Genomic DNA, 23789 nt, shown 5'->3' with positions numbered 1-23789 from the left:
GTTTCGTAATTGTTTTGTAATCGTTACTGTGATCCTGGTTTTTATACTGTTGTTTTGATTTATGAATTAGTTGAACTGTAGATTCAGTTGTGGGTTTTTGAGTGTTTGCCACCTCAAATTTCATTGGGAAAATCTGTGGAATATCAGTTTTTGAAATAAAATAAATATGCAAAAAGGCATTTTTTGTCTTTAAACTTTAAGTTCCATATTCCATATGTGAATTCTACCCTTACCATGGATAGCTGACAGGATCCTTCCCACAATGAAGTGGCTCAGCAGAATCAGAACTTCCAATTCACTGTGTTCTTAATCCTCATGCACCAAAATTTGGTGGGATTTAACTAGGGTTGGTCCACAGTCTATGAGGCAACTGTCTAATCGTATCTCACACAGACCCAGGCCATGGTTATTCTCTTGAGGTTTGGACAAGTGATACTCCAACTTAGAGGGACCGTGGCCCACAGAGAGCGCACATGAAATTAAAATGTACAGCCCACTGCCCCTGTTTTATATTTCTTCCTGCTTCAGCCTAGTTTTAATATTTTCACAGGGAAAACTTCAGGTGGTTTTTTTGTTGGTGTTTTTTTTTTACTGTATTACTACAATTGATACTTCAATAGCACAGGAACCTTGACACTCATGTCGTCTTCTCTTGTGCAGAATCAAGTGAGCATGAAGAGAAGAGTACAGGTGCCTCAGGTGAAACCTCCTCACAGCCTTATCCTGCACCAGTATATAGCCAACCTGAAGAGGTAAAAGAGGATATGGATGTAACAAAGCAACCCAAACCAGAAGAAAATGATGAATTGGGCCCATTGCCTGACAATTGGGAGATGGCTTACACGGAGAAGGGAGAAGTCTACTTCATTGAGTAAGTACTTCACATTTGAAAAAAGGCACGTGCCAGACTTAATGCAAGCTACAGAGTTAGTAGCAAGGTTCTATAGATGGCCACTTGGATGTAAGGTCCATTGAATTCAGTGGGTCTTACTTCTAGGTAAGATTGCAGCCAACAGATTCTGAACCAACATGATAGGGACATATATGAAATTAAAATATTTCCTGTGACCACACAGCTAATATATTGCTAGTTCTTGGAACAAAACCATATTGAGATGAAATGTGTGGCTTATAGATTTCAATGTTTACCAGATCTCATATTTATTGGTGTAGGGTTGCCATATGTCTGGAATTTCCTGGACACAGCGGGTATTCGTCCCTCTTCAACAGTGTCTGGGTGAAAATTGCTACCATGTCCGGGAAAATCCAAACATATGGCAGCCCATGTCGGAAGTGTAGATTTTGGTGAATTTCATTCACAATAGCCCAAAACCTCATTTTTTATTTTTTTATTTTAGCTTTTGCAAACAACTTTGGCCAAAAACAGCACAACTTTTGTGTCCAGATTTTTACTCTTTGAAATAAGACAACCCTATATTGGTGTAAATACCAACTGTAAAGTAAGCATGCCCAGTCACTCCCAATATATATCTATTTTAAATATATGGTATATTTTTGACTGCCATGAAGTTATGGAATGTGGACCCAGCAGCGGAGCAAGCCTATCGGGCGCCTGGGGTGGCGCGGTTGCCCTGCGCCCAGAGGTGGCGCCAGCCGCCCACAGGAGTACCATGGCATCTCTGAGGAGTCTGCCTGCCTCCTCCCACTCAGCCGCTCTACAGCTGAGAGGGAGGCAACAGGCGGACCGTTTGGGCAGTGCGGAGCCTGCGGGCACTCAAGCCACCGCGTCACTCCCAGGAGAGATGCGTGGCTCAGGTGTGCTGCAGGCCCTGCGATGAGTGCCACCCACCATTTTGTCACCCCCCCTTAGTGGGGTCACCCGGGGCGGAACGCACCTCCTGTACCCCCTTGCTACGCCCCTGTGTGGACCTATACAATATTTGCTGCTTTCTTAATAGTTTGGAATTGTCCAGATTTCACAGGGTTAAGAAGAATCTCATGCTGTTCAGGTCCTATTAGCTAGCCTCTTAGTTTATAAGTTAAGAAAAAGACTTAATCATAACAAGCCCATCAGACTGTTAAGGAACAAATATGATATCAGATATTATATCATAAATAAATAATATTTATTTATGTAAATAATAGTAGGTTTTAAATGCCATGCTTGTGCTGCAACCAATACCAGCCTGTTTTAATGTTTACCTTTTTGAGTCAATTTGCTGCTACTCTCCCACCCACCGTCACAGTCTTTTCCCACCTGCTGTTCTCCCCATTGTCCCCTTCTGCACTTTGGACCTAGCAGCTGGGCAGTGGCAAAGGGTGCTTGCCAGTACACAGCACCAGCAACTGAAGTTGCAGCTATCTGCTGCTACTTTAATTTGTCTGGCATTCTCAAAATGACAAAAGAGTAGCTGCAAAATGAGCCTGATATTTCCCCTCTTTACAAAACACCTTCAGCAGTTCCATGTTGCCAGGGGCGCCGACTTATAAAAAATATTGGGGGGGCCCATACCGGGGTCCTGCCCCGGGAAGTTTTCTAAATTTTAGATGAAAATTAGTGAGTTTTAAAGTTTTTTAAAAGTATTTTAGAGTCGAGTCATATGATCAACATTAGAACCCCGAAAACTCGACTCTCTATAACTCCACACTCCGGGAAACTCGACAAGCCTGAAACACTTTTTGGCTTTGAAAAAAGAAACAAAACATAAACACGCATGGTATTTTCGTAAAAAGCTAATTTAATTTACAGTAACAATTATGCTTATAGACTATTACAGAGCAGTGAATATATAGCTCTGAAAAGACTGAAATGATATTTAAATAAATCCTAAACTATCATTAAAAGAATAAAACATAAAATATTGCTGTCTCACAGTAATAGCACTTTGATTAATAAGTGAAATAGCTAATTTAAGCTTACTTTGAATAAGGCTGAGGGTTCATTAAATAAAAATAATATCTCAAAGTTAATGCTTTAATACAGTTAATAAAGTTAATACAGTATGCCTAATACTGTATGTAAATACTGTAATACTGTATGTAAATAACGGGCTTTAATTGGGTCTTACACCCTAAAAATATTTAAGTATTTGAAAATAACTAATACAGTACTATAGTAATATAGAAATACAGTACTAAACTAGTACTAATATTTCAAAACTGAAAATTTAACATTCTGTATATATTTAATTCTCAATTTTATAAAGATTTTTAATATCTGACAGTGAGTTTGGAGTAGCCCAATGCAAAAATCCTGAGGATCCATGTGGATCCATGCTTTGTAACCACGTTTTTGCACCACTGTGACCCTAGGCAACAGTGGGTGCGTGATTTTTTTGGTGCAAGATGTAGCCATGGACATGCTATGTGATCTGATGGTGAATTTGGGGTGACCCAATGCAAAAATCCTGAGGATCCATGTGGATCCGTGCTTTGTAACCACGTTTTTGCACCATTGTGGCCCCAGGCCACAGTGGGTGCATGATTTTTTTGGTGCAGGCTGTAGCCATGGACATGCTATGTTATCTGATGGTGAATTTGGGGTGACCCAGTGCAAAGATCCTGTGGATCCATGCTTTGTAACCACGTTTTTGCACCATTGCAGCCCCAGGCAACAGTGGGTGCATGATTTTTTTGGTACAGACTGTAGCCATGGACATGTGATCTGATGTGATCTGATGGTGAATTTGGGGTGACCCAATGCAAAAATCCTGAGGATCCATGTGGATCCGTGCTTTGTCACCACGTTTTAAATGGGGAGGGAATGCAGGGGAGGAGTTTAACGGGGTGGGGGGGAGGAAAGGAAGGCAAAAGTCCCCCCCCCAAGCCAGCCCCCTCTCTCTCTCTCCCACCTGCGAGTCCCTAGAGCACGGAGAGGAGGAGGTGATGGGCTGGAGCCTGCACGCAGTGTGACTAGGAAAGAATTAGAAGGAAGGCCTCGATCCTTTCCTTAACCCTCTGCTTGCCAGGAGGGCAGGGGATTCCCTGCTCTTTGTTGAGTTTGAGCAAACGCAGCAACAGAAGGGGGTGGGCAGTAAGACCCTGAGGCAGAATGCAGGAAAGCAGCAGCTTCCGCCTTCCCTCCGCCCGCCCGCCCGATCTTATTTTTGCCTGATTTTTGCCTATTTTTGCCCCTGCGCTCCGGCGAGTCAGCTCCAGGGACCACACATTCGCTCAATAACACGCACAGACATTTCCCCTTACTTTTTAGGAGAAAAAATCTGCGTGTTATAGAGCGAAATTTACGGTAATAATTTTCTTAAATTATTGGGGGGGCTCTGCCCCCCCAAACGAACTTTTGAGGGGGCTCGGGCCCCCTCAGGCCCCATGGAGTCAGCGCCTATGCATGTTGCTATCGGCCTTCTTGCCATTCATGTTGGGATGGAGCTTCTATTTATACACCTGGCCACAATCCAGTGCTCATCTGTGTGCATATTAGTCTCATTGAAATAATTGCATTATGACTTCAATAATATTCATGTGGTTGTCCCAAGAACACACAAGAAGTATCTGTTCAAAAATGGGATTTGATCTCTTTAATACCAACCTACCAAACTAAATTATGGTTTCCTGTAACACGAACAAGCCTACAGTAGTGTGCATTCCCTTTCCCCCTCTCTTCCTCTTTATGCACCAGAGAAAAGGATCACAATATTACCTTTATATTAACTACAGCTCCCTCAGCCTGTAATGTCTAAACTTGAAGAACTATAGTTAATGTAACATGTGGTTTGGCCCTAAATCACAAGGGGAACTGTAGGGAAGAGTTTGTGAATAAATGATTGCTCAACATCTGAATTTTCTCCAGTATCAATATTGGGTGAATAACAGAAACCTATGGCAGCCACTGTCTCTTCTAGGTGTTCTATAGCCATACTGTCCACATAAAAAGCCTTAAAACATGCCCACAGTGGACACTAACTAAAGCTTGGGTTCTTATGAGCTAGAGATTTTCTGTCATTCAGAAAAGTGATTATTTTTATCCTTTTTCGCCTAGAGTTCCAATCTCCTTTTTTTCTTTTATTCTCTCAACTCTGTTCTGTTTTTGCTATTGCTTGAAGTATCCATCACTTCTAAGTGATTTCTTCTCTAATGCATATTGAGTGTTTGTAATTGTTTACATTTGCAGACCCACTCATTAGCCATCTAAGCAAGCATTTGTTTTGAATTGGTTTTAGTAATTGTAATAGTCTAATCTCGTGGTGCATTGTAAATTACGTATGTAATAAAGCTTTTGCTTCCCTTTCCACCAAACTGAAGTCATTATTTGAACACAACATTTGGAAGGAATGTTTGTCATGATTAGCAGCTCGCAATTTTCAACCCTCATTGGTAGCGAAGGCTGTACAGTAGAGGTCTTGAATGCTACCCATATTTCATAAGCAAAGTGAATTGCCCAGGGCTTTTCAGCCAGTTCATTACCATTAGATTAATGGGTTCATAATTAACTGGTCATTACCCTATTATAGCTGTATCACAGTGACAACTCACCCTGTTGGTCAAGAATCACTGTCCCTCAGGACTTCAGACAATTTCTTGTTGTGACACTTGGCTGCATCTTTTCAGCCTCAGTGGCTCCCTATGTGTTCAAAAAGCTATGGCTAGAAGGTAGTTATTTCTGACTAGAAGACGGTTCAGTGGTATCATGGTGAGCAGGCAAGGAAGGCTCTGAGCTGAGGTATGTCAAGCAGATTGGGTTAAGACACTCCCTGACTTCCTGGTTGTAAGCATCTTACAGAATATTGAGAACCTAACATAAAATGGTTTGTTTCATACATAGTCTCCTCACAATTAGGAAGCTGGATTGCGGTTTGTATTCAGCAGGAAATTTCTAACGCTTCAAACAAGGGACAAGGAGCCTCTCCCCCCCCCCCGTGCCAGATGTTGTTCAACTCCCACCATCCTGGCATCTCTGCTTTAGACCTTCTAGCATGTCTGAGGCTTTGTTTTCTGTATCTTGAAAGCACTTGTTCCTGCTCCACCTGGTCAGGCACCTACTATCATTATTTTAAAAAGTTGTGAGTATCAAAGTTGGGTCATCTAACCAGTCTAAAACATACATCGAGTCCCTGCCATAAACTTGTTTATTAATTCAGTCCCTCCATCCCAAACAATGGGGCTGGGAAATGCTGCTTTATATATTTACAGCCTAAGCAGGGACTTCAGAGATAATACTTTCCATTACTAGTGGGGTGCAAACTCCTCTGTGGCCCCTCCTACTCTTTTTTGTACTCTCCTTATTTGACCAGGAGGCAGATTGCTCACCCAACTAACCTTTGGCGTGGCATAATTCTCTGTGAAGCTTCTGTTCTTCCTTCCAGGCCTTGCACCCCTTTTCTTTTCATGGGGTAGTCCTCTACTTGCAATGGTTTGGTCTGTGAGCCCCTCTGCAAACAGACTCTGGCACATTTATACCTTCCTGGTTCTGTCATCGGCCTTTCCACATATACAGCAATAATTAGTTGGAAAGCAAATTATGTCATCTTGCTACTAAGCAGCTGCTCTGGGAGAGTGAGTTTTCATTGCTTTTTGGAAAATCTGTCTAGCAAGGTTTGCAAATGCACATTGTATATTAAAGAAAGGACGTAAGGAAGGAACTGGATTCTATAAAGGGTTGCATGTTGAGGTCCCCAAGCCACCCCCCAAATAACTCACATCTCACACATAATTTTTGTTTAAGGTTTTTGGCATAATTTTGGCCACAACTTTATTCAAATACATTAATGTGAGTGGTTGCTTAGGCATTAGTTAAGACTATCTGTCCCCCTGCCTGGGGACAGAACTGACTTCCAGATTCCAGCGAAAGCCAGTAAGGGAAAACAATATTGGGGAGAAATGGAACTGAGCCATAGGCCCTCACCCCTCCCCGCATGCCCCCGGGGCTTGCTGGCCCTAGCCCCATTCCAGGGATTCGGACAAAAGCATGGTGAGCCTCTGGATTCCTTTAACGGAATTCCCTTTCAGCAGCAGCATTGGAGGGGCAGGCACAGCCAACCTCATCCCCTCCACCAACCAATTTGATAACCAATGCCTAACCGCAAACCTTACAAGTTGTGACGATTTGCTATGCAGTAGGCAAAAACCAAATAGCCCAGCCATTCAGCCAGATGGACAAAATTCCTTCCAGGCCCCTGCCCCAACGGCAGACGACCCCATGACAGGCATAGCAAGGTCAACACAAAAAAACCGTGAAGTTAGGGCGGGTGATCAGGTGCACGCAGCAAAAGAGAAAGCTCCAAGCTGCGTGCATGGAATATAAAACGTTTGATCCCTCCCACCAAATTGGCAACATAAAAATTACCCCCGCAACCCAATCATCCAATCGTTGCCACAGGCCATCTTTCTAACCCTGCCTGGCAACGGGGGTGGCCGGGCAGACCCCACTGCAACACGTGCTCTCTATGAGGGAGAACAACCTTTGTTGATCCACAGTCCTTTAGAGCCAATAATAGGTAACCAGTGCTAACTGCTGGCTTTTCTCTCTTCCTGCCACACCATGTCTCTCACTCTTCCCTCCATCCTTCTGCCATCCCCTCTTAAAAAAACCACACTTTCATTGTATGTGGTGGCAAATCCATGTGGCCCTTTCAGCTTTCTCTCCCTCTGCTCTGGGCAAACCACCTCTGCCCTAAAGCAGCTGAGACTGCAGAAAAAGCGAGGCATGGCTCACAATTGGCTGGGAAGCCACAGTCAGAAATCCTTGCATTGTGGCCGTGCAAATGTGCTGGTGTGTGGCCATAGAGGTTCGCAGGGTGTGCAGTTTTTGAGTCCCCATGGATTCAAAATATTAAATTATATGCAATCGTTTTGTTAAATGCATCATTTATGATAGTTTTTAGTTGAAGATGTGAATTTTCTTTGAAAAAGGTGTTAATTTATTAATTTATGCGTTCTGAATTCATATGCTTCAAATGTAATTCAGTTTCCTCCTATCATAATAATGTTTCATCTCTGATCAGAAAGTATGTTATTGGATGCTGGTATATAATCAATCTGAATTGGAAGGGCCCCCTCATAAGAGGGGCCCCACATGAATCATGCTGGATGAGCTTTGGCTGTGGCCCATAGGTTCCCTATTCCAGCTGTAGAGAGATTCCTTCCAAACTAATTAGTGAATTTAGTACACAAGCTATAGGAGATTATAAAGAGTTGGGTTTCACTGGATGCTTCCCCCCCCCCCTCCCAGTGATGAGGTCAGCTGGATTCTTGGCTGACCGAACAGTAGCCAGCTAGGAAATAAAAAGTTAATGGCACTGAAATAATCATCTCTTTCTGGGTACTCTTCTTGTATCCTTCCACTCCATCCTCTCTGCCAGTAATAATTTGCCTTCAATGAATGCCTTGAATGGATCGCCTTGAATGAGTGCATGAGTGGCACAAATGCCTTGAATGAGTGGGTGAGCAGAAGGTGACGTTTAGAAAATAATTCTTGGTTTTCTTATTTCAAAAGTTCGCTGTAATTGAAGTTTTGGGTTGGTGAAGGTTAAGCTTTAAAAGCACAGTCTGGGAAGTTGAATGCAAGTGGGTACTATGAGTTCAGAGGAGTGGAGGCTCCAGGGTTATAAATACTCATACTCTTCGCAGCAGAGTGAATGGCTTGCTTTCTTCAGCCAAGGGGAGTGGGAAGAAGAGAAAATCACACAGTGCTGTGGGTTTTTTTATAGGTACAACCACCCTGAGACCTCCAGGTATAGGCCGGTATATAAATTCAATAAATAAATAAAATACATACCCTCCAAGTGTCCCTATTTTCCAGGGACAGCCCCACAGTTACAAAAGCCACCCCAGCTTCTCATTTGATCCCAGAATGTTCCTATTTCACACGCCAGTGACACCGTCACCAAGCTTCGGAGGAGGATGAGCTGGCTCTTGTTCTGAGTGGCGGCTGCGAGGGACCATCTTGTTGCCTCTCCACGGTCTCTTCAAGGCCTGATGACAACCTTTTTTTTAAGTTCATCAGGCATTTTAAGTAAGTTTTATAATTCCAGGTTTAATTTGAACTATATAGGAACCTTACTGTACATTGCTTAAATGTTACGGTATTAAGCAGCATATACATTGCAGAATTAACTACTTATCTCAAAGTAAAGCAGCTAGACTTAAAACTCAAGGCACCACCATTTGCATCCAGACTGTCCCACCAGTCGAGTCGTGAGTATAAATCAATAGGAGCAATGCATCTGGATTTTTACAGAGCACTGATATCTTTTTCCCATCAACACTACCCTTTATAACAAAGGGCTTACATGCATTTCTAAATTAGTCGGCGAATGCTACATAAATAAAAACCTTAATAATTCAGCAATATGTAAACTAAACAATACAAAGTGAACAGCCTCCCAGGATGTGTTTAATAAATAAAACATGCATTACAAAGGAGTGACAGTGCGCAAGAAAGAGGAGGAGTAATGAGATGAGAGTATTTATAAGAAGAATTTAAATTCCTTTAAAATATGGAACTAATATTAATTTCTCCTTTCTGGTTTACGGTCCTTATATTGCTATCACACTACAAATTCACTTGGCTGTAAAAAAAAGGATAAGCATTTTTCAAAAATCTTGTTATGTAGCTCCTTAGCTATTCTAAATATCCATTCATTTGGGAAACTGTTCCCTTTGTAAACAGTATTTTACCAGCTTAGTTAAATTCTTTCTTTTTAAAAGGCTATGCTGGGCTTTGTAGAATGAGCCACATTATTACTTCCAGTTCTGCAAAATGTACTTTTATCATGGGAGCGGAATTAGATATGGAATAGATAACAGTTGGTTCATCAAAGCGTCATTAATCATCCTGTTAGAAAATGGAGACTGCACTAAGGCACACTTCAGTTTGCATCTTATTCTGAAAGTATGGCTGCTGAGAAATAATCATCCTATATTTACGAATCCTTGAGGTCTAAAATAAATTTTAAACTCAAAACTCCAGCAAATGGGAATAGAAGACTGTTGGTTGCACCCCCTTTCAGCTGGAGAATGCTGCACATTCCTTTTGCCCTAGATGAGTTTTGCATTTTCAATTAGGCTAACTTGGCAACATTGTGGTTGATTTTAATAAAAATAGCTGCTTTGAGGACAGGGAGTTTAGGCTGCCAAATTCAGAGGTTGCCTTCAACAATTTCTCTTACACCTCCTTCAAGTCTACTTAGACCAGTAAGCAAATCAAGTATATTGATTGCAATTTTGCACCAACCTCCCCCCCTCCCCCCTCCCCCACTGTATCGGAAGGAATAAACTTGGTTCCGTTCAGCATGTGTCTGATCAGGGTGATCTCGTTTCTTTTCAGCCATAACACAAAGACAACATCATGGCTGGATCCACGACTTGCAAAAAAGGCTAAACCTCCCGAAGAGTGCAAAGAAAATGGTAGGCTATTAAGTTTTCATTGTTGCTGCTAAAAGAAAGAAAGAAAAATGACTTTTATTTGCTTGTACTGTAGATTGTAGAAAGTATTTAAGGAATGAGGGAGAAAGGCATTTAATTACTGCTGTAGTTGTGTGTGTTCCTCAGTTCTTAAGGTACCATGTATTTCTGCTTCTCTTCTATGTAATACCCGTTCTGAAGTTGATATTGATAATAACAAGTGTGTGTGTAAGGGGGGGGGGGTGATTTGTAACATATTTGACTCTTGGGCTGCCTTTTCTCTTATCTGGATCTGCAGAGTGTGCTTAGATCCCAAGCTTTTAAATGTGTAAAAACACACAGTGCCGAAAGCTATTGTGACAGAGATGGTGTATGCATATTTCGATGTGATTTGCTTTGCAAAGGGGCAGTTCTGTGCCAGTTAAGTAGTGGGCAGTTTAAATAAACCAACGTTTACTTAGCGGGAGGGAGAGGAATGAGAGGAGGGGAGGGATGTCAGATCGGTTGTTTCTTCGGTTAGAAGGATATTTTTAGCCCCTTGGAATCGTGTACAACAGTGAACAATTATTTAACTATTGTCCTCTATATGACTGTGTTAGTAAAACCATGGTGATTAGTGTATTTGTCAGGACTAACGACTGTTACCAAGTAAATAATACAGATCTGTTTATCTTCATAAGCGACCCATTTTCCCAGGTTTTCCAGTACAAGCAATGTGCATGCAAATTAGGTTGGTCAAGCCATTTTAAGTGCTAAAAATAACTGCTGAAATTTTTTTTTTTAAGCTATCATCTATAATTATATTTAGGGTACCAGGATCAGGAATTTTGGGTGAAGCAGTCCTTTCTTTAAAGGACTGCTGGCTACAACCTTAGAATTATAGAATCAGTCAGAACCTGAAAACCCCCAGGCTGAAAAAAATTCCCCAGAGGTACTAATCCATTTTCTGTTTAAATACTAAGGAGAAGAACATAGCCAGATTCCCCTGGAGAACTTATCTTTTCGACTTCCATTTGTATCTGTTGTTTCTTATCCTGCCTTCGAGAGCTGGAATTAACACTTGCTTTGTGTCTTCTTTATGACAACCTGTTAGATATTTGAAACAGCACATCACTCACCCAAGCATTTATGTTCTCTGAAGGTGAATTTTTCACTGTAATTTTATGTGAAGAAAGTCATCATGAGGTGGCAGATTAACATTGATGTTGTGAACTATACTGTAGAAAATGTTAATTTTTATCATTTTTTTTTTAAAAAACACTAAAACAAAATAATGTAACTCCATCCTGATTTAAATAAAGTGAGCTCTTGCAGCTTTTCATCATAAGTTGTGTGTTCCAAACCTGCTTTTTCTTTTTCGGGTTTCTCTTTGGAATTCCCTCAAATTTCTGTGCTCCTTAAACAGCAGCTAATATATGCTTCTTAAATTCGATGAGATGCTCCAGTCTAAGCAACATCTGGTGTTCTGGAGAGTGTTGTCATAACCACCAGTGTCGTTGCTAATAAGGTGATTCAAAAAGTAAACTTGGACCCCCCCCCCCCAGAAAGCAATTTTCTGATAGATTTTTGAGAGAAATGTTTTTGGAGCTTCAGAACTGTTCAGCCATTTCCTGGAGAATATTCGGTGAAATGGCCACCCCAGTTTCACCTTTTCTGAATTTTGAGTGCATCTGTCGATCTGGTTTTAGCATTGTTTAATGTTATTATTCTAAAATTGTTGAAGGGAGCAAGTGGGGTTGGTCTTTAGTCCTTCCAGTCTTCTTCTCGTCATCCTTCTACAGTTACATCCAACAAAACAAAATTTATCAGAAGAGAGTTTTCGGAGTGAAACTGTTGGAGAATTTCACTTCCACTCTAAGAATATTTGGGGAAAACCCACCCCAATTTCAGCCAGTTCCAACATATATCTGGTCCAACAAGGTCCTTCTTAAAGTGATGGCCTGTGAGACCGAGACCTGAGATCTGTGAAAATTGGTACTTAGCTATCCACAGGCATATGCAGTTCCTGCATATCCCTACATCATTTTCACCTCAAGAATATAGCAAAATACATTTTAAAATGCATATTTTGAGAGAAAATCTAATCATATCTGTTTAGATCTGTACTTTTGTGCAGATTTTAAGAGATTCACAAATAAATGTGGAAAGATGGGGGAGCAGATTTATGGAGAAACCATGCTCCACACTGGACCCAAACATTCCTTTTCTGTGCCTTTTTTGCCCTTCTCCAAACTGGTGTCCTCTAGGTGTCCCAGTACCCTCAGAGAGAATAGGGATAACAGGACCCCAAGGGTCATCTATTCCACCCCCTTGCAATGCAGAAAGCTCCACTAGATCGTCCATGGCACTTGGCCATCCAGCCTCTGCTTAAAAATCTCCAATGAAGGAAAGTCCATTACCTCCTGAAGGAGTCCATTCCACTGCTGAACGAAGCTCATACCATCAGAAAGTTCTATCTTTAAGGGGTGTTCATCCTCTTAAACTATTTTAACCTGTTTGTGCAGGGGCAGGGGGGGCGGGGAGAACAGTATATTCACAAGATTAATGAGAAAATAAGATGAGCTTGAAATAAATAGTAAGGGGTTTTGTTTTTTAATTTGCTTTCTTGATAAATATTAAACCGAGTGGAAAACAATGAAAGTCAAATGATTTCATTCAAAACATGGATTTAGGGACCAAACATGCCTAAGTTTTAGAATATGCCAGATATATTGCTATTGGGACAACAATTGACTAAAGATTGTAATGCACAGTTAGAGTATATTGTATAGAAAGTTTGTTTAATACTCAGTTTTGTGATTATGAAATAGACATGTTCAGCCATCCTAACCGGCACTGCAGCTATGGATTTTATCATCAGATAATGGAACACCAACACTAAACACACAAAATGCATTGTAAGAAGAAATAACAGCCTTGGTTGTTTTGTTTTCTCTTCTTTGGCCCAGGAGAGGGACACTAGGTTCCCATTCACTTGGTTTTCACTATGTTTTATGTTGCAAGGGACCAATGGGCTTCTTAATTTCTACGATGAAAAGGGAAACCAATATATATTCCTTCTGTTTAGCATTTCTACTCTTTTGCCAAGACGTATAAAAACCAGGAAGTAGTGTTGTGTTATTCGTGAGGAAAAAACTGCATGATTCTGTTCTCCAGGAATCAGAGGTAGAACAATATTGTTCATGTGTGGGCTTCTCTTTGAATTTTTCGCTTTGGAATGAGTGCCCAAATAAGTTGCTTGGCAAGACTATTGTCATTTGGCAGGCATGCAGAGAAAAGTTCTATTGACAAAATTTGCCACATCCATAGTAGTTACTAAGCCCTTATATTGAGGTGCCTGGGAGGGGACACTGGCCATTTGGAATAACTCTAAATTTGTGCCCATCTGAGAGGGATCTCAAACCAGCAACTGGTCTTTGGCACCTTATATTCACTAATGGCCAGCCAATCAACCTAGTGAAGAGGCATCATGCTCAATAAAACATCTAACCTAGCCTCTCACACTGGAGAGCCAGTGTGGTGTAGTGGTTAGGAGCGGTGGACTCGTAATCTGGTGAACAGGGTTCGATTCCCTGCTCCTCCACATTCAGCTGCTGGGTGACCTTGAACTAGTCACACTTCTCTGAAGTCTCTCAGCCCCACTCACCTCACAGAGTGTTTGTTGTGGGGGAGGAAGGGAAAGGAGAATGTTAGCCGCTTTGAGACTCCTTCGGGTAGTGATAAAGCGGGATATCAAATCCAAACTCCTCCTCCTCCTCCTCCTCCTCCTCTTCTTCTTCTTCTTCTTCTTCTTCTTCTTCTTCTTCTTCTTCTTCTTCTCAGTCTGAGCAACCAGCTGTACAGAGTAGCAACACCATGCTCTGCCTCACGTGCATTGCATAGTACATACTTCACCTCACCTTTCCTTTTCCTCGAACCTGCCCTGCCGTGTCTCACCATGATCCATCTCACTTTATCTTTCCAATCTCGTGTCGGAGCTCCAGCCTGTCCATGACCACACTTCCTTCTTCTTATCAACATGGTTGTTGCCTTGTATTTTGCCATCTCGGCCTCATGCCAGATAGGCTCCTACAATCCTGCAAATGAAGAATGTTGTACTTGATTCAAATCAATATGTGGCATTTAACACTCACCATTCCACTCCATTTTCTCTGAGTCCTATGGTTGCCATCTTTAAGCACAGCCTGAAACCCTTTTTGTATGGACATACGTAGTGAACAAGGAAAAGCTTCATCTGCTCAATTCATCTCTTTCACTTACACTTTTTTCGGCATAAAAGGTCAATAGAAGCAGGGTGGCTTCCTAAACTCCCGTAGATGTTCAGTAGATGCAAACAAACACAATAATTCCCACCATTTTCCCTTCACAGATAACTCTGTCATCAACAGGGCAGCATTTTATAGGACATACCCTCCACAAAATTTCACAGATTTAACATGGAGTAATCTAAATGTGTAAATGAGGGTTGAAACTGAGACCCGGGGTTTTTCTCCTATGCTGACTGGAAGAGCCTTAAGACATGCTACTGGATCATGATGGAGCCTCTGGTCTCTGTTTCAATCTTCATTTACACGTTTGGATAAGTTTTTGACACTTAATGATCCAGCTCTTTCCTAGAGATGCTCTGTTTTAGGACAGCTGCTTTGAGGTCCTTGACAGACTGTCCAGGAAAACGGAATTTCCCCCCAATGTATTTTTATCTGCTTTTATTATCAGATTTATGTGTATTCCACCTTTTTCCTATACATAAGCCAGTCTGGCCTTGATTAGATATCACGTATTTGACATTTGTAGCGGTACAACACATTAGCACTTTGAGTGTAGTAGATGTAAGTGCGGAAAGATTTTTCCTGGTATTTTTGCCCCTGTATCAACTGATGGCCTGGAGAGAATAAATGAAGTGCCTGCCCAGGCTAAGTATTTTGCCTTGTCGTTCAATCAACCTGAGCACTAGAATAAATATCAAGGAGAGAAGGCAGGGAGCCCCGCTTCTAGTTTGCCCTAGCAAGTGAATCTCAGGAGTATAAGGAAGCTGCAGTAAAATATATCAATGCATATAACTGCCACACACAAACACAAAACCCTAGTCAAATCAAGGGGAAAGAAACAGCTCAGGCCATTAGTGGCATTCTGCTTGTTCCTCATCTTCATAAGAGTTATTCTGGAGGTTGTACTTACTACAACCTGAAAATAATTAACAGCAAAAAATATTACTCCGCAATGCCAATATATAAAAATCTGAGCCAAAGAAGCTTACTGACCTCAATGAAACATTTTTAAAAATATATTTTTATTAGGTTTTCAGAAAAATACAATGAAATACAGTAGGACCCAACTATACCCACAGTGGAAATCTGAATACAGTTTAGGCAGGGGATTTTCTCAGCAGAAATGTAGCACACTTTTTTTCTAGTTCTTTTCCATTACAAATACTTAAGGCCTGTTTTAAAAATCATCTCATGCCTGATCCTATAGATTGTTATCAAACACCTGATGCGAACAGTCAAAATGATAGCTGCTTCCTTGCTGTTGTCAGAAACCACATGTTTTCAGACATACCTCTCCTTCATGAATTTAAGCATTTACCTCAGAGGCACACGGAGAAAGAGAAACTCTTCTTTCCATAATGTGCAAAGCAGTTCTGAAGTATTAGCCTTCTCAGTGCACCTCAAGTAAACTGGGACACAACTGACACCTTTTAAAACCAGTATTTACAGACACACACACACTTTAGCAACCCTTCTTGAACACTTTACATGTTGATATTTGGTGATGTATAAGAGCTCTGTTTCAAATCCAAATGGAACACCTATTGGCTTCTTACACTGTGAGAGAACTGCCTTTTAAAATGTTGCTTAGATGTTTTGGCCGGTAATTCTTAAGAAACTTGCAAGCCTTTGTGGTAAAACAAAATAGCAGAACTTTGCCTTGACAGGGCACCCAAACCAAGGATGCTAATCTCTTTAAATACAACTCAGTGACCCATGAGCCAGTACATGATTTCTTCTGGCTAATTGGGAATGTACGGTATTCACAAACTCACGTTTGTTTTGTGATGTGAAAGGCTCACATTTTTGTCAAATTCAGGCAGGAGCTTAGTGAACTGTGGGACTCGGCATCTGGGAGTTTCTGAATATTTTATCTGAAGTAATGAGGAAGATCATGTGATGTGGAATCAAAGCAACTGCTGGAGAGAGAGCCAGCTGGGTGCAGCAGTTGTCTATCAAATAGGTACTGGATTTTGTCTCTGTGGAAAAATTAGAGAACATCATGAACAAAATTAGAAAACCTGTGGAGTAGCCTCCGTGGATACCCATTAGTAAAAAAGAAAAGAAGAATTGATTTTATTAGAGTAAAATTTGTGGAAGTTCATTATTTCTTTATTCTAAAGCTGGGTGGGGAATCTGTGGCCAGAGGGCCACATTTGACTCTCAACTGAATTCTGTGTGAGTGGCAAGGACGATTGATCAGGAATCCATCAGATTGCATAAATCCCTCTGGGCAGACCATCTCCATGCCTTGCCATACCCTCCAACATTTCTTTGATGAAAATAGGGACATCCTAAGGAAAAGCAGGATATTTCGGGATCAAATCAGAACTGGGACGGCTTCTTTAAATCAGGGACGTCCCTAAAAAATAGGGGCACTTGGAGGGTCTGCCTTCCAGAGTGGAGTAACTGTATTCAACCCAGACGCCACCACATCAACAGTTACCAATCTTCTCTGGGGCAAAGACCAGGTTGAGGGTATGTCTGGCCACATGAGTCAGGGGTGAAGGGGTTCCCCATTCCAATTTTTGGCCTTCCCTCAAGCCTCAGCGCCTAGGACTTGCCGATCGAAAGGTCGGCGGTTCGAATCCCTGCGGCGGGGTGCGCTCCCGCTGCTCGGTCCCAGCGCCTGCCAACCTAGCAGTTTGAAAGCACCTCCGGGTGCAAGTAGATAAATAGGGACCGCTTACCAGCGGGAAGGTAAACGGCGTTTCCGTGTGCGGCTCTGGCTCGCCAGAGCAGCGATGTCACGCTGGCCACGTGACCCGGAAGTGTCTCCGGACAGTGCTGGCCCCTGGCCTCTTAAGTGAGATGGGCGCACAACCCCAGAGTCTGTCAAGACTGGCCCGTACGGGCAGGGGTACCTTTACCTTTACCACTGTCTTTTGCCTTGCACACTACCAGTATCATTATTTCAGCAACATAGTTATGAGACTGTCCTAACCACAGAGGGAAACTGTGAAAGTGCCCTGGGGTGCCAAGATGTCAGGGGAGCCTGACTCAGCCACAGAAATGTTTTGCAGGAAGAACAAATGCCTACACTTGCAGGAAACAAGCAGAGTGGTGAAAGACTAAGACCCAATAAGCATAAGGGGAAATTGGTGCTGAAGCACCTGGAGTTTGGCGAGAAATAGATAGAATGATTTCTGAGTCCATTCCAGTTTCTGTAGGCCACACCAGTGATTTGACACAGAGAAACAAAGCTAGTCCACTCTCTACCAAAACTTTGTATGGTGGAATGACTTTCTTCTACTCTCCTCTAGGTATGGTTGTATATCTTCAGAAAAAGGACTTAAGTCTCAGAACCTTTTGAACTACATTTTCATCTCTTCCCCCAAAGAGAGTTTATTCTAGCTCAAAACACGCTTGAATTCCAGATTTAGCAATACATTCCATTCTGCACCTATTCCGTTTTAATCTCCTAAGGAAAGTAGGCACCCTCTTCTGAAAATAAAGCCGATTTTAAAAGTCCTCGGCAATGAAATTTATGTGATCTCATTAGAATTCCTGTAGGTGGCAACAGAAAAGTCTATATCTAATATATCAGGCATTTTGCCTGAGAAGTTTACACTTCATTCCACTTTCTCTACATATATCCAAGCAAATATGAATATCCCTTCCTCTTGATGTATTTATAAGCAGCTGGGGTTTCTTCCATGTCTGACAACTTACCAGAACTGCCATATGGCAACGCCATTTAAATGCTCCAGAAAGATGGTCCAAATGGCAATAACTACCATTCCATTCTTTGTTAACATAATTAAATAATGCAGGTTTCCAGTTTCTGTCACTCTGAATCTGTACACAGCAGGAAAAGACATAATCAAGCTCCCGCAACAGTACCAGGATTCATTCCCCCTTCCATCCTTTGTTCCACCGCAAGAATAACAACGGTTTTTTTGTCTCTCCAACTTCACAACTAGAAAAATATCACTTGTGATGCTAATACATTTGTTCTCTTAAAAATAGAAACAGGTACAAATATTATTTCACCGTTGATGTATGCTCTTTATTTGTTTGAGTTTTTAGATATGTTGTAAGCCGCCCAGAGTGGCTTACAATATGTTGTTGTTGTTGTTGCTGCTGCTGCTGCTGTTTCCAACCAAAGAATTATCAGGAATTTGTTTATTTTTTCTACTAACTGGTTTTACTGGCAAACCTCAGTATTTTCTAAATAACGTAGGTCACTACCAGCCTGACCTCTGGTTAGTCATGTCATTGTGGCTTATCAGGAGGTAGATGGAAGGAGGAGGCGGCAGCAAGGCTGGTGTGGTGTAAAGACACCAGCAGAGCCAGTCTAGCATTCCTGCTGGTGCACGTGCACTGTGCTGAATTCTCACTTTCCCCTCTACCTCTCAGTAAGCAGCACCAGCACAACTAACCACCCCACTTGCTTTTGCAGTTGCCGTTCATTATGTTTTTATCATGGGGAATGCTTTCATGGAACAGCAACTATGTCTTTAGAGTAGATTTCACTTTTTGAAAGATTATGCTACACAAAAAATTGTTAGTTTTTTAAGGTGCCGTAAGCCTTTTTCCTGGTAAGTAGTTTAATGTTTCACTATAAAAAGAATGATCAAATGGATATTGAACCAGCTACAACCTTTTTCTACTCAAGAATGCTCTAGTGGCATTTAACTCTTTTTGTAGGATTATATATATATATATATATATATATATATATATATATCTGTTAAGATATATAACTGCCCAATGAAAAGAAACAGTTTGATGTGCAATGCTCTTTAAAATGTATTATATTCATGACACAAAATCAATGCAAAAGGCCAAACTGCATTAATAACATTTTAACAGCAATATAGAGCACTTAGACATTGTTTCAGTACAATTTTCATTTTTATGATAATATATGTGATGAGAAAAAGCTAGAAAATAACTTGTAAACCCTGCCATTAAAATTAAAGGAAACAACAGGACCAATGTACATTTTATATCATAAAAATCATCATCCCAAAAAAAGGGTTTTAGATTTACTTTGGGATATAGCGAAGTTTAGTTTCCCCACATACATTGTTATTTATGTAAATGTGTTTACATTCACTTTCCTGTTTACATATGAAGCCCCCAAACAGCTTGCAACCATAGGGTTGCATCCAGAGCTAGTGGAAGCAGAAGGAAGCCTTGTAGAAGGAGATGTCCCACTGACCTTTCTTCTTCATTCCCCTGTGACCCTCCCAAGCCTCTTCTTAGAAGCAGGGAACCCTTGACAACAATATGAGATGGAGACCAGGGGTCTCCTGAAGGAGTGGGGAATTGTCCAAAAGTGGGTGCAAAGCACCTTTCATAAGCATAGAAAGACCTTGGGCACAGTTAAATCCTTATCCATCTTCAACCTACTGCAGACTTGTACTTGTACGTAAGTTCCAAGTCAAATGTGCAATAGCATGATAGACAAATGCAAGAGAGGTGTTCTGGGTTGCACTAATTTGAGCCACATATTCTGGGCATGTCCAAAAATCAGGCATTTCTGGGCTCAAATAGTAAATGAAATTGCAAAAATCACTAGATACAAATTGCCTCCTGACCATTTAACCATTCTCTTCGGATGAAGAGAATGTGAAAGGTGTCATTCATCCTGATGATAGAGAATAATCATACACTTATTGACAGCTGCTCAATTGTCTATTAGTTATAAACTGGCGGACACTAATCCACCATCTATTGAATATGGGCTCCTAAGGATTTGGGATTTCGCTTACAAGGTCAAACTTACTAATATTATAAGAGCCAGGGAGGGCGGACAACAAAAAATCAATTTATACAGAAGTGGAATTTGTTTTTCTGGTATTGGAAAAATACCAGAAAACAACACAGGATGTGATGAAGATGTATGATATACTGTTGTTGTTTAGTCGTTTAGTCGTGCCCGACTCTTTGTGACCTCATGGACCAGAGCATGCCAGGCACTTCTGTCTTCCACTGCCTCCAACAGTTTGGTCAAACTCATGTTAGTAGCTTCGAGAACACTGTCCAGCCATCTCATCCTCTGTTGTCCCCTTCTCCTTGTGCCCTCCATCTTTCCCAACATCAGGGTCTTTTCCAGGGAGTCTTCTCTTCTCATGAGGTGGCCAAAGTATTGGAGCCTCAGCTTCATGATCTGTCCTTCCAGTGAGCACTCAGGGCTGATTTCCTTCAGAATGGATAGGTTTGATCTTCTTGCAGTCCATGGGACTCTCAAGAGTCTCCTCCAGCACCATAATTCAAAAGCATCAATTCTTCAGCGATCAGCCTTCTTTATGGTCTTATGTTCCATGATATACTAGGAATGATCTAAGAGCAATCTTTTTTCTCCACTTCTCTGTGTCTCACCCATCTTACAGGGGTAGTTAAGTGGGTTGTGTTTTATCTGGATGTGTTGTGTTTTGGAAATTCTATAAATGAGTAATCCTGAACGTGTGGTTGTTGTTGCTATTTCATTACTCCGAATTTTCCATATAATGATTATCGTAAATATTTTTTTCTAAAAAAAGAGGGAAGGATTATACTTTGATTTCAACATAACTTAGCTGCACCTCTTGTCCAGTGGATTGTATCGAGGACTAATAATTGAATAATTTGCTTGGAGTTTCAGTCTTAAGATTTTTTCTTGAGCTTTTTTATATGCTCTTGATCTAGGATTCAGGGATTATCGGCTTTAAATAGTGGAGAGTCTTTTCACCACTCACTTAAGTCTTTGGGGCATCTCACATCTGGGGGTGGTCCTTCTTTTTTTGTGCTGAGGTCCTCCTTGTCTTCTTCCACATCTGTGCCGGAGTCAAAGACCCCTTTTCTTTAAGGTTCAAGCCTTTTTTAAAAAAGCATTTAATCACAATTTTACAAGGATAGCCAATCTCAAATGAAAATTCTTTCCCCCCCTCAAAAATATGAAACACGACAAGACACAGAATACTTCTGAGTCCATAAACACTGTGAAAGGCTTATATGAATAGGATTAAAATAATGTTTGTTTGGTAAGAGCTAAATATATCCCCCATTATTTTTGAAGTGGAAGAAAAATAGAATGTACTCTCCCTTCTGTTTGTGAACAGAATCAATCTTTTTAAAGCTTAAGACAAAAATAGCAAGTAATATTATCACTTTTTGCCATTTTGAACGTTCTGACTGCCAACATAAACACAATATCATCACAACAACATTTTCCAATTTTGGTTGGCACAGAAAATTCTTGATAAAATGGAAATTAAATAATGAATCAGAACTTTCAAACAGATAACTGAAAGGTGATGGGTGTACAATTTATTAATCTCCGTAGGCACTGGAGTGCTTGTATTAGAAAATTATTTCCCAAAAAGAGGATTATTTGTTTGCACTACACCAGTACTGGAGAATGGATTTAGGGACAAGCTCTAAGAAAGATCATATGGAGCACTTATCCAAGGCTTTGCCAATGCGCCTGGCACCTGAGCACATCCTGGCCATGGCTGACCGCCAACACATGCCAAGGTAGAGGCAATGGAAAGAATGCATATGCTCTGCGCAGAGTGTCATTCCCCCATGGAAATGTAGTTATAAGGGCATAGGAAGCTTGCCTTATATCTAGTTAGACCACTGGTCCATCTAACTCAGTATTGTCTGTCTATTCTGACTGGTAGTGGCTGTCAAGGGTTTCAGGCACAGACTTGCCTGGAAATGCCACTGACCATTTGAATGCAAATCATGTGTGTTGTACCACCAAGCTATGGCTCTTCCCTTCCTTATAAATGAAGGGCATTCACTGAGTAAAGGAAAGTGTGTGTTTTCCCTCTCTCAAGACACTATGAACAAATAACATATAGATTACCAGTGATTTTTTTCAAGAAATTGTACTGTCTCACAAGATCTCTATCTAATAATCTGGTTCACATTAAAAAAAAAAACACTGAGGCTACATTTGTGCATGAACACTGTCCTGGTCTGTTTGACAAAATGGTACAGCAATATGCTCTAAGTTTCGGAAACACTGCAGAAAAAGCACTTTGCTCTGCTTTTCCAAAGTTTTGTGTAACTTGATCTCTCATGTGTGTCTGTGTTTTGCATGGATGCTCTGAAATGGTCAAACATAATATATAATTACATAAATAGTTTGGTTATACACCTTTCTTTCTAAAACATATTTTAAAGCATAAATACATAAAGAAATGTAAAATAAAACAAGGCAAGAGTATAACAAAAATGAGCTGCTCACCCCCTTTTTTTTAGGGGATTAAAAGTACAACTGAGGGCTAATTAATATAATAGGTTACCCTAAACCGAATTTGCTAGACTTTTGCACTTATTAAGAGTCCCCAAAGACTGCCTATTCTGTAATATGCTACAGAAAACATATAAAACACAGCAGACGTATGAGAATTTGAAAAGAGAATATTTTTCACTGATTTTCCAAAGAATGGCAAATTAATTTGATTCTGCTCACGGCACATCAAGATGGCTCTAATTTAGGGGATGAGACAGGGTTATTCTTCAAGTTTTTATTCTTTCTAGGAACAAGGAAGAATTTTATGGTAGCACATAATAGAACTAAGAAACTGAATCTCATTCCCAGTCCTTTGGTGAGAAGGCCATATATCAGAGCATCATGTAAGCTTTAGGAAGTAGAGTAGGGAGTAGACATATTTCACAGTGCGATGTACAGTGGGGTAATTCATGCTTATTTTGAACAAGCCAGATAACTCCCAAACATACCATGCTCCAGAGAGAAAGGGTAAGTGGTCTAGACAGAATTCGACCAAAGCTCTTGGATGCACTTTCACTCTTCCTCTGGGATATAATCATTATTTATTCACTTACCAAATCCCAGTAATTTAGGATAGTCACTAGCAGATGTAAATCACATATCTGGGTTCCATGTTCCTTAAAAGTCTCACAATAAAAAATACTGTATTTTTCGCTCCATAAGGCGCACCGGACCATAAGGTGCACCTAGTTTTTAGAGGGGGAAATCAAGGGAAAAAATATTATTCCCCCCCCCCCGCCCCAGCCCCAAAGAGCAAAGAAGCCAAGTCAGCGAGCTTGTGTGCGGCTCTTAGGGGCTTTTCCTGCCTGCCTCCCCCCTGCATTTGCTTCATAAGACGCACACACATTTCCCCTTACTTTTTAGGAGGGAAAAAGTGTGTCTTATGGAGTGAAAAATATGGTACTCCACACAGGTAGATCCAGTGAAACAGCAGAAGGGAAAACTAAAGTTCATTTTGTAAAGTTTAG

General features: G+C 41.0%; 1 protein-coding gene across 21 annotated transcripts in view; it reads left to right on the top strand.

Annotated features, from left to right (window-relative positions):
* Positions 1-23789, top strand: part of MAGI2 (membrane associated guanylate kinase, WW and PDZ domain containing 2) — a 628972-nt gene that overhangs the window by 395925 nt on the left and 209258 nt on the right. For all 21 annotated transcript variants that reach the window (XR_014555823.1, XR_014555824.1, XM_083701301.1 and 18 more), the window contains 2 exons: positions 661-871; positions 10244-10323. Coding sequence is in view for 19 of the 21 variants with exons in the window: in XM_083701301.1 (XP_083557427.1) it covers positions 661-871; positions 10244-10323 (291 nt within the window). In the remaining 2 variants the exon portion in view is untranslated. The remainder of the gene's footprint in view (positions 1-660; positions 872-10243; positions 10324-23789) is intronic.

Source organism: Podarcis gaigeae (assembly GCF_964106915.1).
Source record: "Podarcis gaigeae genome assembly, chromosome: 10".
Classification (NCBI taxonomy): domain Eukaryota; kingdom Metazoa; phylum Chordata; class Lepidosauria; order Squamata; family Lacertidae; genus Podarcis; species Podarcis gaigeae.
This window is presented reverse-complemented; position numbering and strand designations above follow the sequence as displayed.